The sequence below is a fragment of the Gekko japonicus genome, unplaced genomic scaffold (assembly GCF_001447785.1).
Source record: "Gekko japonicus isolate JY-2015 unplaced genomic scaffold, Gekko_japonicus_V1.1 scaffold336, whole genome shotgun sequence".
In the NCBI taxonomy this organism is placed as follows: Eukaryota; Metazoa; Chordata; class Lepidosauria; order Squamata; family Gekkonidae; genus Gekko; species Gekko japonicus.
This window is the reverse complement of record NW_015172014.1, coordinates 977,489-991,873: the sequence shown is the minus strand read 5'-3', so window position 1 is coordinate 991,873 and position 14,385 is coordinate 977,489. Positions and strand designations below refer to the sequence as shown.

The window sequence follows — 14,385 nt, the reverse complement described above, 5'->3', positions numbered from 1 at the left end:
GCCAGTTTTATCCCTAAGAACATGAAGGGGAATGGTTTGGCCAGATTCAGATGGTTTACTTTAACTGTCTTTAATCTGTAACCTGCATTAAAAAAAAAACCAAGTAGAATTTCAACCTGCTCTGGGCCAGGTTGTTGCACTATTTGCCACCCTGAGTCTAAAAAGCTGTGGCAGGATTTAAATATAAAATTAAGTCCCAGGCTGCACTACTCTGTGTTTGCCGGGGAGGGCCTGGGGACAGTCCACCACCACTTCCATGCTTCTCCAAAGAATGCTTTTTTATTACCCACAATGGCAGCCATCGTATAAAAAATGCTTGTTTCAGTTCTCGGCCCCAGTGTATAAACCTGTCCCCTCCCGCCACCCACCCCGCTTTTCCAGCTCCCAACTTTTTCCAACTCAGGGGAGAAAAAACCCACACAGTATTCACTAACACGAGTAACCAACAAAGGCAAGAAAGGGGAGAAAGGGGGACCGCTGCCTTCCCCCTCTTCCTGGTCCCGGTTTTCAGGGCTCTTATCAATTCTCTTCCATTTGGAGTGGAGGACTTCCAGAGGGCAGGCTCAACATACGCCCCCAGCCACCCCCAGTCCCTCCCCAAAAGAACCAACTCAAAGAAACTCCACCTGGGTTAGGTTTAAATATGAAAAGGGGGGGGGGGGGAGACCAGGAAGAGAAAAAGATAAAGGGGGGTAAATTTGGGTTAAAAACACATTCCCCCCTTAACAGGAGTCCACTTGTCAAATCTCAAAGAGTTCCAGTCACCCCAAAGTCCCCTTGTGTACACCCCCAGGCGTCAACCTCCACCTGGCCAGGTGAGGCAGAGCTTTCAGGGGGCTGCTCCGGGCTCTGGAAGGTGAATGGGGTGTGTGGGAGGGGGCTGAGTGGACGCAGGCCTCCTCACACAGTCAGCTTGCGGTGACACATCTCCTTGTACATCAAGCGGCGGAGCTTCGGCATGTCTTGCTGCGTGAACGTAAAGGGGAGCCCCAGGGCCAGGAATTTGGAATACTGCAAATGGAAGAGAGAGAAGACAGGGAGGGTGTGAGCCTCAGCGTCCAGTGAATGGAGAGGGAGGGCTTGGTGACCACTGGCATCTGGCAGCGAGACAAACGGCTCTCCCTAGTGACCGCTGGTTCAAGTAGCTCAGCAGAAGAGCCAAGAAAGATTAATCTGGCCGGGAAATGTTTGAAGGAGTTCCCACTATTTTTCTGCTTAAAATAATGCCCAAAGCAGACCACAAATGGCTGGCTGCGCAGGATGGGGGGTCCGGAACCCATCAGTCCTCAGTGGTGGCCCCCCTGCCAAATACGCCCCTTGACACACAGGAAGGACCCTCTTTTTCGCTTCACATCAGAGGAGGAGGGAGGAGGGGTGTGCATTCAGCTATAGCCGAGCTGGAAAAATACCTTGTTGGTATTTTTTTAGTATCACATAAGCAGAATACAGATCACAGTTCTGTATTCGGCTACCGGTATAGCTGAACCCGAAAAAGCTTTTTTTCGGGTTAATTTTGCCTTTCTTTCCCTCCCAGATGTCGCAGGGCGCCTGGAGAAGACCGAGAAGGGAAGCAGGCATGTTTACAATGCCTAGGTTCCCTGCCTGCCCTTTTCCAGGTACAATCTGTCAGCTAGAGAAGGGAAGGCAGAGAGCCAGGCTTTCCCTTGTCAATTTTACTCCCAGCTGACTGGCAGAGAGTGAAATTGACAGGGAAATCTGTAGGGTCTACTAGAGGCATTCTAACATGCCTCCTTTTCCTGGGGAGGTGTAAATCAGACCCAAATATATTCGGGAATACCGAATATAGCCCAAAACCAAATACCTTACCGGTATTTTACTGGGGAAATTTGCCATTTACCGATATTTTTCAGGTCTGATTTACCCGACGGCCTTTTTTTTTTTGTACACCCCTAGGAGGGAGTTTCTCTTGTCATGCCACTGAGCTTTGGTGTGCGAAGAGAAGCCCACTGCCTCTGGCTGCTGTAGACCTTTTCCCTGGGAAGCCAAACTAAAGTATGTAAAACCCGGGGGGGAGGGGGGGGATGGATTTGCCTTTAGAAAAGCTTCCTCACACTACACTTGATCAACAGAAAAGAGCAAGAGTCCAGTGGCACCTTAAAGACTAACAAAATTTGTGGCAGGGGAGGAACTTTCGTGAGTCACTGCTCACTTCTTCAGATACTGATGTGAGCAGCGACTCAAGAAAGCTCACAGCCTCCTGCAAAAGTGCTCCTGGACTCGTGTTCTTTTCTGCCGCTACGGATAGACTAACACAGCTACCCGTCGTGATCTACGCTTGATCAGAAAAGCTACTTTTTGCTATGCAGTTTTCAGTACCCCGCATGAGAACTTCTACAGAAGAGGAAAGTGGCAGTTTGCCCCAGCTCTCAAGATTTTTCTCCCTTCTAGTAGTTTTAAGTTACACTTTCTGGGCATGCCATAGTTGGGGGGTGGGGAGGAGAGCAAGCTGCTCCTGCAAAGACCTGGCCCTCACCTGCAAGACGAAAGCGCCACAGTCGCTGTCGTTGTTCTGCCTGGCAATGTTCTGAGGAGGAAACGAGAGACAGAGAAATCAGCTGAAAGGATGCCCGCTCCCCTGCCCATGAGGCAGTGCCATTCCAGGGCCTCGCTCTTGGGCAGCTGGTTACAGCTCTGTTTAGAAAACATGGATGCCGCCTCTCGGGCCTGCCCCAGGCAGCTCACACTCAAACCATGAAACACCACCAACAAAAAAAAATGACAAGCAAATCAATAAATTAAGACCAAGTCAACAGAAACAGCCAGAGCGTTGAAACTGCATGAAACAAACAGAGCAGTCTAAAATAAAGAGAGTTTTCAGATTAGGAGCAGACCATACACCAGGAGGAAAAAGTGGAACCCTTTAGTTAAAAGTCTGGATAAAGAGCAATATTTTGGCCTAACACTTGAAGGAAAGGAAAGCAGGCACCAGGTCAGCCTTAGCGGCGGGGGAGCAGACCGAAGGAGGGGTGCTGGCGTGCAGAGAGCCCTGTCTCCAGGAGGAGATGATCTTTAAAAAGGGGGGGGGGGTGCTGGACAGCCGGGAAAAGGCCCTCCTTCCCTTCTACACATTTGTTAAGGACTCCCAGCACTCTGCATCCCCACCACTCTCCTCTCTCTCTCTCTAAGGCAGGCCAGGACCACCTCCTAGCTGCAAGGCAAAATGTCACCCGGTGGCCACTACAGCCTGGTCAGCTAGTCTTTTAAGAGTTATTTGCATGGTCACCTGCTTTTAGAATTTTGACAGCTATTGGTTATCACGTAAAGATCTGATTGTTAGACTTGAGCTAAAACCAAAACCAAAAAACCTTCTGAACCCCAGTGCCAGGAGACACCATCAGGGGAAGGCCTCGGCCTCTCTGCCCTGCTGTTGGACCTCCGGAGGAACCGGTTGGCCACTGTGTCAGGCAGGATGCCGGACTAGACAGCCTCTCACTGGTCTGATCCAGCAGGGCTCCTCTGACGTTCTTATGAGGGCCTCAACCTCTATACCCTGTGGTTGGCTGGCTCACCAGAGGAACTGGCTGGCCACTGTGTGAGGCAGGATGTTGAACTACATGGGACCCCACTGGTCCGATCCAGCAGGGCTCTTCTGATGCTCTTATAGGATGCAAGTCTCTCCTCCCAGTTCTTTCATTATCCTCAGAGTGCAGAAGGTGTACAGCTCCCAAGCAAATGCAAACAGGAGATGGTGGGGAAATCGGGATGATCCACCATTAACAAGGCGTCTGAACAGACACAAGTTCGGGCCTTCGAAGCACTTTACAGGAAACCAACAGAAGGCAGCTAAGGGTGCCTTGGCTTCCCTCAATATGGAAGGCCCCATCAGCACTCGGAAATTGCCCATTTGCCGTTCTAGCATCGCACGGCGGTGGGTGAGAAGCGGGTTCTCCCAGCCACCATCGCCCCCCCTCCCCAGGAGGGTCCAGCCAGACCTTGCTGGGTGTGTCACGTGTCACTCAGGACAGCTCTAGCCAGTCTCTCTGCCTGGCATTATCCAGAGTCCCTTACTTGTAACCCCCCCGTTATTGTGACTATGATTCCCCTCAAGACGTTTCGTGAGTTCACCATCTTCAGGGTCTCGGTACTTCTGCCAAATCAGCCCAAGGTAACTTTATCAAGAGATCCTTTGGACGGCCATCGATGCGTCCCACGGCCCTGACTGGGCAAGTTCCCTTAAACGCGGTATGGTGTGAAAGGGGGTCCCATTCACACACAGATGCAGAGACCCGTGGGAGGTGCCTGCCTCTTCCTAACTGCTCAGAGTCGACTCCCAGCAGCACCTTAGAGACCAACATTTTTGAGGTTATGAGCTGCTGGGAGTCAGAGCTGCCTGCGTCAGGCCCCCGTAAGAATGGATACAGATCTTAAAGGGGCATTCAATTCAACTGACAGGGAACTCCTTTGGGCCAAACGTCTACAACTAAATATAGATAAGAGACTCCTTAAACTTATTAAAAAGTGATATACCTTTGCAAAATGCCAAATAAAACTTTCACTGTCAGGGAAATTAACGTCAAAAATCCCATTCAATAAAGGAGTCAGACAAGGTTGTATATTAGCACCCTTTCTTTTCAACCTGTTCCTAAATGATCTCTCCCCTTACCTGGACGCTGCTTGATGGCCATGCCCCTCAATTGGGTTCTGCCCAAGTCCCTCTACTATTATATGCAGACGACATGGTACTACTGTCCTGCTCCGAAGTTGCCTTAAAGCGTTTACTAAAGAGATGCCTTTTGTATTTTACAACAAGTAAATTACTTCTAAATCATGAAAAATAAAAAATACTTGTCTTTTCCAAAACCTGGAAACCATTCAAATGGACAATTGGAGGCAAACCAATTGAACAAAATTTTTAGAAGTAAGAATGGAGGTCTTTGAGCCTTTATACCCCACTCAGAAGGAGAGGGGGGCGGCAAAGAATGCCTGCGAAGGATGCATGGATACCACGCATATCGCAATCAGCTTGATTAGAGCAGAGGGGGGAATCCTAGGGGGCAGAAAACGAGCAGCCTGGCTACTGAGAGTAACACAAGCCCCCCCCCCCCCCCAGCCCTGCAGAGCAGAGAAGACCCAGAGGGAAGTCACTGGGCAGATCCGGAAAGTTTCAAGCTCACTGCAAGCCCAGTCTATGGAGCGTTAGCTCCTGCCCAAAGGACCCTGGGTCTGTCGCAGGGCAGACTGGACTCCTGCTGCAGAGAAGAACACCAGTGTAGATCTCCACACATGGGGAGGCCCCCCACCCTACCCCCCAATGTACCACCGGAAGGATACGCACCATCTGGAAAATCCCTTTCCATCCATCTCGGAAGTCCGGCCGGTTCTTCTTGTCTGCTTCAGCCTGCAGGTACCTGCAGATGTGCTGGGGGAGGGAGGCGGGGGACAGACACAGCAACAGCATTCAGGCATCAAAGATTCTCTGCCAGACATCGGTAACAAATCCCAACTGGAGCACAAACGTTGAAGCCCTAGAGACTGCAAGGGACGGTATCGTGCGGCCAAGCGTGGGTTCCAAATCCGGGTGTCACAACAAGCCACGGACGCTACTCAAGTCTCGGTCCGGTGGCGGCCCCTGGATCTTGGCTTGCTGGACTGTCTACATTAGGGTGTCAGAAGCGGCCTGGATTTAATCCAGCGACCGGGGTTTGCGGTGAGTGCACGTCTGTGTGTTCCAGGTTTTGTGTGTCAGAATTTGATCTCTGGAGGCAGCTGAAGACAGTTTTATTCAGAATCATAATCATGGAATCATATGAGTTGGAAGGGGCCATACAGGCCATCTAGTCCACCCCCCACCCCCGCTCAGTGCAGGATCAGCCTAGAGCATCCCTGACGAGTGTTTGTCCAGACGCTGCTTAAAGATGGCCACTGAGGGGGAGCTCACCACCTCACAAGGCAGCCGATTCCACGGTTGCACAACTCTGACTGTAAAAGAGCTTTTCCTAAGCTCCAGCCGGTACCTTCCCGCTCTTAATTTAAACCCATTCTTGCGAGTCCTCTCCTCTGCTGCTAATAGGAACGGCTCCCTGCCCTCCTAAATTGTGATTTTAAAAGTTCTGGAAAATCTTTATTTTTTTCTATTTTATTCGTGTTGCAAGCCGCCTTGAATAGAATCATAGAATGTTAAGAGTCGGAAGGGACCTTGCAGGTGATCTAGTCCAACCCCCTGCACTCTGCAGGAGCACAGCCGAAAGAGAGCCCTACAACATACCCGAAAGAGTGCTGTTAGGATAAAAAGTGGGTAATAAATGATTTAAATAAATAAAAATAACGGCCTGGGCTCAGCCCCTGCCACTGGCTGCTCTCCAGCCAGCTGGCACTCCCGAGTCCCAGGCACACAAACTGCACAGCTGCTCTCTGGGAGCCCTGGGAAACAGTTTTTAGAAAGTGCTCAGAAGAACATCAGAGGAGCCCTGCTGGATCAGACCCAGAGTCCACATAGTCCGGTGTCCTGTCTCATACAGCGGCCAAAGAAGAAATGTAAAGAAAACAGTCGTGAGAGGAGAGACGGGGCTGCGGCACAGCGAAGCGGTTGATCTCTCGGGGAGCTCCCGAGAATCGCCAACTCTTTGTGTCTTTTTGGGGTCTTTCGAGGTTTCTGAAGGCCCACCGACTCTCTCGGAGGGAGGGTCGGTTGCAGGGGACTTGATCCGGCGCCCCACGAGTGGTAGCGAGCGGTTGGTAGCTCAGGTAGCGTCCTGAAGCCAAAGCACGAAGTTGCACAGTCATGGAGCCATGACTGCAGAAGCTGTGAACACCCCCACAAGAGAACTCTGAACCTCATCACAACATTGATGGAGAAATAACATCCATACCGTGAGTAACCGAAAATGCAACAATCAACATCCTAATGACTTCTATGCTTAAGCCCCTTTAAATCTCCCAAAAGAGAAAGGAACAGGAGTGGAATTTCCCCCCCCCCCGCTTTCCTCTTGCCAGCGGCGGCGACAAGACCGGGAAGTAAAGACTGCTGAAACACTTTTAGGGGCAAAAAAGACAAACACTGGTCTGTGAACTTTTTATTAACCATAATAGTTCTTTCCCGGGGAAAGTTAAATCAAGCTACTGACTTTACTGCTTTGAATCTAAAACAAATTCGGCTTTTTGCATGACGAAGGGATTTTTAAAAAGTCTGACTGCTATTTCTAACAGAAAATGGCTACTACGGTACAAGAAGGATTATGATTTTGATCAACTTTGCAATACCTATATAAGAGATGTATCTAGTTTAAAATTTATAGAATAGATTGCTCCCAGAACTACATAAGGAGACCTTGTAATATCGGGTTTATGTAGAAAACTGGTGGAATTAATAGGGCTACTGATCTTTTGTTCTGGGAACACTGGTGAGATAGACCGTAAACATAACCTCAGAGACTGTTTTTTCTACGGGATGCAATTAAAACCTTGATACGTTAGGATGATGCATTCCCAAAACATGTGCAACGAGACAGACGAGTGTAATGAGACTGAAGTGATACAATTTTCTTGGGAACAATTTAAAGAGGAAATTGTGGATATAATTCAACAGATGGTCAAAGAAACTTTTCAGAGACTCTATGATAAGGGAATTGTAACCGAACAGGAAGACCTACATCAACAACAGACTCCACCGGAAGAACAAGACTGCAATCAAGATGCTTCACTTCATGAACTGATTTCTACAGTTAAAGAGAAGACAAGGAGCAATACAAGACAACTTAACACCACTACCAAAAGCCTGACAAATCTTATAACTCCTGAGATGCTGAAGGAGAAGATATTCCTTTTGGAAGGCAAATTAGACTTAATGAAATCTACAACCATTTCAAGTATCAAATATAGATGGAATGAAATAAGAGAAATCTTCTCCTTATACAAAGAGGAAAGGCACATAATTATGTTGGTTTAAAAAAAAAAGAGCACAAAGGAAGAAGAAAGAATAAATATAATTAAACTACTTATGGGGTAATTTTATTTATTTCTTTATTTTAATTTCAATTTATAGACCGCTCACCCCCTAAGGGCTCTGAGCGGTTTACATTTGTAAATTTGTAATGTGAAACTGGTCCATGTGAAACTGATTATATGAGCTATAGGCTAATCCAAATTAGCAATAAGATGGTAAAATTGAGTAAGATTAATCTTAATGACAAAGTAATTATTTGATTTTAGAGTATGCAGAAATAAAATATAAGTAGGCCATAAAGTGATCAAATTTTGTTATTGATATTAAGCTAAGCAATACTTTTAGACATATGAAAGATCTCAATAGAAAATATAGTAAAAAATTCAACTGAGTAATTGTTCCTGGTGTATATGTAATTGCATATTATGCGCTATTGACTAATTCAATGTTTATGATAAAATAATTATCTGATTTTATAATATGCTGAAGCAAAATATAAGTATGCCATAAAGTGATTTTAAAACAGTAATGGAGATTTCAATAAGTCTGTCTGAAAAATAATAATCTTTCTCTTTTTTGTTTCCTTTTACCTATATTTTCTCTTTTCCCCAAGGAGGATGAATAAGAATATTGATATATGCTAAAATTGATTTATACTAGAAAAGATATTTGATTAACCATTAAATATAAGATTTAGGTATTCATTATGAAGCATGATAAACATGGTAACATTTTCTGTTTTTATTTCCTTCAAATATGCATTATTTTCTTCACTAAAGATGATAGGAATGAGGATATGTGGCTTGATATTTAGATTATGCTTAGTAGAAATATGTTTGCATAGGTGTTTGACAGTAGAAAGAAAATACATAGGTTTTTAATATATAATGTTGCTAAGCAGTTGGTATATGAGAAGGTAAACTTAGGCAATTCATCTTTATTTGTAGTGTATGAGAAATTTCAATGATATTTATGAAATGTGTCACTCTCTCTTTTTTGTTTCTCTTCCTTTTGAAAAATAATAAATTATATATATATATAAAAAGAAAACAGTCGTGAGCGTCTGACCACAAATCAGGCAGTCAACAAGACTTGCAAAGAAGATGCTTTCTGTATATTATTGTCAACAAGCACTACAACACAATGAACCGATTCCGTCAAATCATAAGAAAATCCTTGTGTAAAACTACATCATCAACGCCGCCTCCGGATTATATAACGTTTCAAAATTGGATCTTCCTCAGGAAATATTATAGTACAAAAGCTCTCTTGCTCACAAAGTGCTTTACAAAAAATCAGGAAAGATAATACACTCAGATAGGACCCTGATCTCAATAAGTATTCAGGCTCAAATATGCTGCTAAGCTTCTGATGGATCCCAGGCGTAAAGCACTTTATGAGCATGAGAGCTTTTGTACTACTCTAATATTGTGCCCGTTGACAATAATATACAAAAAGCATTTTCTTTGCAAGTCTTGCTGACTGCCTGATTTGTGGGTCAGACTCTCACGACTGTTTTCTTGACATTTGTTCTTTGATCAGGTCGTGATTGTCCACATGTGCTTCATACAGCGGCCAACCAGTTCCTCTCCCGGATGTTGCTTCCTGGCACTGGGATTCAGAGGTGTACTGCCTCTGAATGCGGAGGTTTCCCTTTAGTCACCATGACTAGTAGGCCACTGACAGACCTCTCTGCCATCTATGCCTGTGGCCATCACTACACCCTCTGGCAGCGAATCCCACATTTTAATCACTTCCTGTGTAAAGATGTTATTTCCCTTTGTCCGTGCTGAATCTCCTGCTCATCGGTTTTATTGGATGCCCTCAAGCAGTGTTCCCTCTAAGCTGAGTTTAGTGTGAGCTAGCTCACAGTTTTTTAGCCTCCGGCTCACACGTTTTTATCTTCGCTCAGGAAGGATGGCTTCCAGAGCAAACTAATTTATGCAGCAGCCAAATCGCTCGCTCACAACTTTAATGCCAGTATTATTATAATTATTTATTCGATTTATTAATCGCCCTATCCCAGCTATGCCAGATTCACAAAGTAGAATTTTTGCTCACAAGACTCCACAGCTTAGAGGCAGGATTGCCCTCAAGTGCTAGTATTTCGGGAGAGAGAGAGAGAAAGCGCCTTCTCCCCACGTTCTCCACCCCATGCATAATTCCACAGACCTCTATCGCATCCCCCCTCTATGCCTTTTCTTCCTAAAAGATTCATCCATAGTGACAACGTAAGCTAGCTATGAAACTGGCGTCCTTTGCCTTGGGCCTTCTCCATCAAAGAGCTGTGGCCACAGAGTAGCTCCAAGGATCCTCGCTGTTATCACAAAGCATTCCGGGTGGGGTTTTTTTGGGAAGGCAGCCACAACAAGCGTGAAAGGGCAGCGAGGGGTGTGCAGCCGCATTTCCCTTTACCTTCGGACACCGCCGGTTGAGGGTGCGCTGGGAATCCAGGTACGTGATCTTTTTCTTCTTCACTTCCACGCAGATCAAGGACCAGTGGACCTCCAGGTGGATGGGGATGAGAAGCAGCTCCTTGTTGAAGATATCCACCTGTGTGTGTGGGGTGGGCACCATACAGACTGAGCACTCTCTCTCCAGAGGCCCCATGACTCTGGTCCCTAGTGGTGGCGGAAGGAACCTTAACCCTTGCCAAACTCCCAGAGACCGAGGGAGAGCAGGCTGCGAGGGAGCTGGGGAGCTGGCAGTGCCCCCCGAGCACGAGGCAGGTTCTACGCACCTCTGCCCGGAACATTAGGGGGGATCACAGTTCAGAGTGCCTAGGAAGAAGCCTGCCATCTCCCCGTGTGGAAGTGAAGCACTCCGTTTCCTGCTAATGCCCCCAACAGCACCTCCTACTGAGTCCCCATACCAGCTGCAGGCCACAACTCACATTTTTGGTCCAGCGTTTTACTCCCTCGTACCCCTTGGTTCGTAGCTTATCGTAGAAAAAACTGTTGAAGAAATGAACCTGAAAAGGGGGAGGGGGGAGAGGAATTAGCCGTTTTGGCCGGGCAAAAGGAAGCTGCCCTCATTGGGCAGGGAGGGGTGTGAGGTCAGATGAACTGGAGGGGACCGCCATGATTCACGTGCCGGTGAAGTGGCCGGCTACATCCAGTAATGCCAGCAGATCACAAAACTGCAGCGAGCGCCCCAGAAGAGAAGGAGCCAGGATGACAGCTGGTTTCATCAACGCGCTGAAAAATGCATCTCCCCCTTAGGGCAGGGGTCCCCCCGCCCCCAGTTGCGTCGAGCCTTTGGCCCCTTTTAGAATTCTAAGGAGTGGAATCCGCCAACAAATGGTTGCCAGGGGTCTGAGACCAGTTATAAAATGACGGCCACGGGGGCTCTGAGGACAATCGCCAAATGCCAGGCAGCTGCCAGGTAAGCACCACCCTCAACAATGGAGGCCACTGCAGAGACAAAAATGTTCCATCCTGTCCCCCCCCCCCCCTTTCCTGGCTTCTTCTGAAACATGTTCTGCTCCAATAAGGGGGAAGAAAATCAAGACGGGCCCATTTACTTTGCGGAAGAAGCAAATGGGTGGCGGGAAACCTACTGGTAGGCACAGCAAAGGCAGTGGAAGCTTTCCTGTCTGGGGCCGACCAAAACATCCCAGCCTTTTGGATCGTTGCCACCCGCCCCTCCCCCAGCCTCTTAGGCTGCCCGCTCCCCACCAGCGCCTCACCTTCTCTGGCACGGTGTCCATGACAAGGTCCCCGTACATGTTCATGACCTGCCCGGAGAGGGGAGGAAACGAGGCGGCTGCATTAAGTTTCTGTCCACAGGAATCTCCAGAGAGAGACAAGCACGGCGGCTCCCCTCCACCAGGACGGCCACACGCCCCTCACAGAGCCTCAGCAGGGATTTTGACAACGTCAGAAACACTCTGCCAAGGTAGGCAGGTCAGCAATGGTCAAGCCCCACAGCAGCCGGTAGGCAGATGCTCCTGGGCAGGGGTCATTTCCTGCAGGAGCGCACAGGAGCGGAGCTCTGGCAGTAAAGAGCTCGGGGGGCGGGCACATGCAACAAGCCCCACTCCCTGCTCCCAGCCGTCAGAGCAAGAAGCAGCCAGGTAAGTTGCAGAGCCCCACCCACCCACGGCCCAAAACAGTCCAGTGGCACCTTTAAGACCAAGTTTTATTCCGGTACAAGCTCTCCCTCCTCTGCGAGGACAGATCTGCACGTTCTCTCTCCCCCCCCTCACTAGCTAGCAATCCAAAACAGTCCAGTGGAGCCTGAGCGGTGGGTGTTGCCTTCTGACACACTTCCGGTGATGTCAGGGGGCGTGGCACATGCAAATAAGTTATGCTAATGAGTTGTGCTAATGAGCCCCTGCACCTCTTTTTCTATGAAATGACCCCTGCTCCTGGGAAGTCTGGAGCGGCAGGAAGATGGCAACTTCTCCCCCCTGCTCCTTATCTCTCCCCCCCCCCCACAATGGAAGATCCGCTTAGCCATCACAGCCAAGACGTGGCCATTCCCTCGCCTAACCTCGTGGCAGCCCGTTCCTCCCTTCATTATATACTGAGCAAAGAGTGGCTTTTTGGTGGTCGAAAGGGCCGCTGAATCACAGCCAACTTATAGGAACCCCTCGTGGATTCCGAGGCAAGAGGCTTCAGAGGGGGTCCTGCCATCGCCTGCCTCCGTGCAGCGGCTCTGGAGTTCCTCGGTGGCCTCCACTCCAAGGACTAAGCAGGGATGACCCTGCTTAGCTGCCGAGATGGCAAATATATATATGAAATGCACACGCTTATGCTGGGAGGGAGTCGCTCGCCTCTGAGGAGATGATCCCTTTGCGGGCTCTTTGCTACTACACTTCCCTGTTGCACAAAAGCCCTGCATGCAGCATCCAATGCCTGCACCACTGTGCCACACCCACACACATATACCTCCCCCCCAAAGTCATCTGTTTTCCTTGCTGTTTAAAGGGCCCCTTCCTCCCCCCCCCCCGCTCGCTCCCTGTACCTGATCGTTGAGCCAATTCGGCCCATAGAGTGTCTGTAGATCGTCCATGGTGAGGACGTGGCGCTTGTAGGTGACCCGGAAGGTCCGCAGCACAGCGTTGCCTGGCATCCGCTGATAGGACTGGATCAGCTGATGGACCATGGCTTTCCTGTAGGGCCCAGAGTGGAAAGGGGACTGGTGACCACCTGGAAGCGCAAGGCCTTACGCACTTCCGTGAGCCTCGCTGCGCCACAGAAGAGACCCGTCCTGCACTGCTGCCAAGAGGGAAAACTGAAAGGCAGGGCATGAAGGCAATGGCCCGTTCATAGAATCACAGAATCATGTTAGAGTTGGAAGGGACCTTGCAGGTCATCTAGTCCAACCCCCTGCACTCTGCACTGCAGGAGTATACTGAAAGAGAGCCCTACATACCTACAACATTCCCGAAAGGTGGTCGTCCAGCCTCCGCTTGAAAACGTCCAGCGAAGGAGCACCCACCACCTCCCGAGGCAGACTGTTCCACTGCTCAACCACTCTTACAGTTAGGAAGTTTCTCCTGATATTTAGCCAGTAACGACTCCCTTGTAATTTCCACCCCTTAGATCTAGTCTTGCAATCCGGAGCAAGAGAGAATAGATCTGATCCATCTTCTACATGACAGCCCTTCAGATATTTGAAGACTGCAGTCGTGTCCCCTCTAAGCCTTCTCTTTCCCAGGCTAAACGTACCCAACTCCTTCAGCCTTTCCTCATAAGACTTGGATTCCAACCCTCTCAACCTCCTGATTGCCCTCTTCTGGACACGCTCAAGCTTTCTGCTCTTGGGAGTTTAGAGGATGTGAACCCCTGAACACGGGGGGTGCAAACTCTCTCACGGGGCTACTCTACAAAAGACTCAAAGAGACCCTGGGGGATAACCTAAGAATACAAACCCGGTGCTTAAAAAGGTGACATTCTGCACGTCTTTGGCATGCGCGCGCACATACATGAAGCTTACACATGAAGCTGCCTTATGCCGAATGAGACCTTCAGTCCATCATGGTCAGCATCATCTACTCAGACTAACAGCATCTCTCCAGGATCTCAGGCGGAGGTCTTTCCCATCACCTCCTGCCTGGTCCTTTTAACTGGAGATGCCGGGGACTGAACCTGGGACCTTCTGCATGCCAAGCAGAGGCTCTGCCACTGAGCCACAGGCCCTCTTGACCACTCTCCAGGGTCTCAGGCGGAGGCCTTTCACATCACCTCCTGCCTGGTCCTTTTAACTGGAGATGCTGCCGGGGACTGAACCTGCGACCACATGCCAAGCAAGGGCTCTTCCGCCAAGCCACAGCCCGTCCCTTGAGAAGGAAGACACACGTGGCCACCTATGAAGCTGCCTTATACAGAATCAGACCACCTGTCCAGCAGTATTACCTATTCGAACTGACAGCAGTTCTCCAGTCTCAGGCTAAGGACTTTCCCATCACCTCCTTAACTGCCTGGTCCGAACGCCTGGGACCTTCTGCATACCAAAGAGATTATCTGCTACAGATG

The 14,385-nt window shown here is 48.9% G+C and overlaps 1 protein-coding gene across 1 annotated transcript in view; it reads right to left on the bottom strand.

The window, feature by feature from the left end:
• Nucleotides 1-233: 233 nt before the first annotated feature.
• Nucleotides 234-14,385, bottom strand: part of SENP3 (SUMO1/sentrin/SMT3 specific peptidase 3) — a 25,545-nt gene continuing 11,393 nt past the window's right edge. The window contains exons 5-11 of the mRNA XM_015420326.1: nt 12,872-13,019; nt 11,592-11,639; nt 10,797-10,874; nt 10,319-10,456; nt 5,297-5,380; nt 2,495-2,545; nt 234-1,011 (exon numbers count right to left, since the gene is read on the bottom strand). Coding sequence (XP_015275812.1) covers nt 901-1,011; nt 2,495-2,545; nt 5,297-5,380; nt 10,319-10,456; nt 10,797-10,874; nt 11,592-11,639; nt 12,872-13,019 — 658 coding nt within the window. The 3' untranslated portion in view covers nt 234-900. The remainder of the gene's footprint in view (nt 1,012-2,494; nt 2,546-5,296; nt 5,381-10,318; nt 10,457-10,796; nt 10,875-11,591; nt 11,640-12,871; nt 13,020-14,385) is intronic.